General features: G+C 41.6%; 1 protein-coding gene across 1 annotated transcript in view; it reads right to left on the bottom strand.

The window, feature by feature from the left end:
* The window catches only part of rxfp1 (relaxin family peptide receptor 1), a 69398-nt gene that overhangs the window by 13455 nt on the left and 53324 nt on the right, over window positions 1–2619 (bottom strand). Inside the window, exons 13-14 of the mRNA XM_019887475.1 lie at window positions 1563–1634; window positions 962–1033 (exon numbers count right to left, since the gene is read on the bottom strand). Coding sequence (XP_019743034.1) covers window positions 962–1033; window positions 1563–1634 — 144 coding nt within the window. The remainder of the gene's footprint in view (window positions 1–961; window positions 1034–1562; window positions 1635–2619) is intronic.

Genomic DNA, 2619 nt, shown 5'->3' on the forward strand with positions numbered 1-2619 from the left:
GCAGGGGCCCGAAGGTCGGTCCTTGGTCCTTGGCCTTGGCATCGGGAGTCAAGTCCTTGGCCTTGGCCTTGGCCTCGGGTTGTCGGTCCTCGGACACAACGAAGGATTAGAGCCTCTAATTCCTCGTCCACAAGTATAAAGTTGGTCCGAGGACCGCAAAAATCACGAAGAAATCAAATAAATCCCATCCAGGGAAACCCATATTGATGGACTTACCTTGTGCTTAAAGAGGGGCGGGTCTGCCACTGACAGGTGACAGTTAGCGCAACGTATAAAGAGCGGCATCACCGTTAGTTTCAATCACGGTTCGTTCCGTTCGCGATCGGCAGTTTAAATAGCGTGTCAAGTCGTTCTGTAACAGTGGTGTCTTTTATTTAGTTATTTTTGCACAGTCGTCACGTTTGTGCGGTGGCACTCGAATGTTTGTTTGAACCAAGTAATTTGCGTTACAGCTGGAGTCAATAATGCCGGCACTTCACTTCGCCTATGCTAATCTGAGATAGCACTTCAGACAGTAAGAGTTGAATATGGCTTGAAAAATATGCTGGATCTTGACCTATCTTAGCGTCCAGGTCTTCGGCAGAGCAACGTGTGGAGGTGCAGGAATATGTAAATTTGGAAGCCCACAAAATACTGACTTGGTCTAAGATTTCACTATTTGTATATCGATCAATACATCCATCGCGGGCATGCTGGAGCCTATCCCAGCCATTTTCGGCCAGTAGGCGCGGTACACCTTGAACAGGTCACAGCAGTGTTTGTATACCAGGGATAAAGTCACTTTTCGATAACATGTTCTTTGGAAAATTGTGAAAATGTATGAATTCACTTGAAGTTATTTCCAAAAGGAAAAACTTCTCCCATTGAATTTTTTCCCCCTTTTCATATGAATTTCATTGTGATCCTCTTGATTAGTGAAAATATTGGACAGATGAGTGAGTAAGGACAACTTCGTACTCACATGTGGGTTAAGTATTTGAGAGGCTCGAACATTCGTCGTTGGATGTTGGTAATTTCGATGCCCTCGATGCTCCTAGAGCAAAGAAAGACACATGGGGAACATGACTTGGAGACACACAACGGGACGCAAACACGAATATTAACGGGGAAGTGGAATCAAGCAAGATTAAAGTGAATTAAATATATACAATGCACATCTAAATTATATATTTTATTCATAAATATTGTTAATTGTCATTTCTCACACATTTAATTTGGATAAGAGGTAACATTAAAATATGCAATAAAACTACCGAATAAATATATGTAATACTAATATTAAACCATTTAATGACAATGGATTCAATACCATTAAATTAAAAAAAAAAACAGTATAATATTGTACACAGTATATTGTACATTGAACAGTAAATCTAAAATAAATTAGATACTTTGTCAAATCATGAAAGGGGGTGCATGCACTAATAGAAATAGGACCACAGCTACCTCAGCTGTGTGTGCGTGTGTGTGTGTGTGTGTGTGTGTGTGTGTGTGTGTGTGCGTGTGTGTGTGTGTGTGTGTGTGTGCGCGCTAGTTAGAAAAAGCACAGCACTTATACTCACAATGACTTAAGTTTATGGAGCTTGTCAAAATGGTCCACCTGCAGTTCTCTAATGGGATTGTATGAAATATTTCTGTAAAAATAAAAAAGTCCAGATCGAGCAAATGGTGCTTCTTTTCCATGCTTCTTTATAATATGCATTTGAAATTTCATATAGATCAGTTATCAGTGTTGTGGTCCTCGAGCCGGCCAAGGACCGGCTCGAGGACCGAAGGTCGGTCCTTGGTCCTTGGCCTTGGCATCGGGAGTCAAGTCCTTGGCCTTGGCCTTGGCCTCGGGTTGTCGGTCCTCGGACACAACGAAGGATTAGAGCCTCTAATTCCTCGTCCACAAGTATAAAGTTGGTCCGAGGACCGCAAAAATCACGAAGAAATCAAATAAATCCCATCCAGGGAAACCCATATTGATGGACTTACCTTGTGCTTAAAGAGGGGCGGGTCTGCCACTGACAGGTGACAGTTAGCGCAACGTATAAAGAGCGGCATCACCGTTAGTTTCAATCACGGTTCGTTCCGTTCGCGATCGGCAGTTTAAATAGCGTGTAAAGTCTTTCTGTAACAGTGGTGTTTTAAATAGCGTGTCAAGTCGTTCTGTAACAGTGGTGTCTTTTATTTAGTTATTTTTGCACAGTCGTCACGTTTGTGCGGTGGCACTCGAATGTTTGTTTGAACCAAGTAATTTGCGTTACAGCTGGAGTCAATAATGCCGGCACTTCACTTCCGGGTTTGGCCGTTGGGATTTGGAGTTCTTTTCCTCGATTCCAGTTATGTTTGCTGAATGCTTTCTCATGTTTGGAATAATGAATATTGATAATACATAGTTTAAAATCATGGTTGATTTAATTATTTTTTATTATTATTGTGAAGTGGAAGGTATTAAATTAATTAATGTAGTATTAGTGGTAGTGGTAATAATAGTACTACTCAGAGAATGTTTCGAGATCAGCCATCTCGTTACCTCCGCGTCCCGCATCCTAGACGCATAATTTTCTCACGGGACGCACAGTTCCAAACAATGTGCGTTTTTGGGACGCAAGGAAATTTCTCAGTCAAAACAAA

Source organism: Hippocampus comes, unplaced genomic scaffold, assembly GCF_001891065.2.
Source record: "Hippocampus comes isolate QL1 unplaced genomic scaffold, H_comes_QL1_v1.1 scaffold202, whole genome shotgun sequence".
In the NCBI taxonomy this organism is placed as follows: domain Eukaryota; kingdom Metazoa; phylum Chordata; class Actinopteri; order Syngnathiformes; family Syngnathidae; genus Hippocampus; species Hippocampus comes.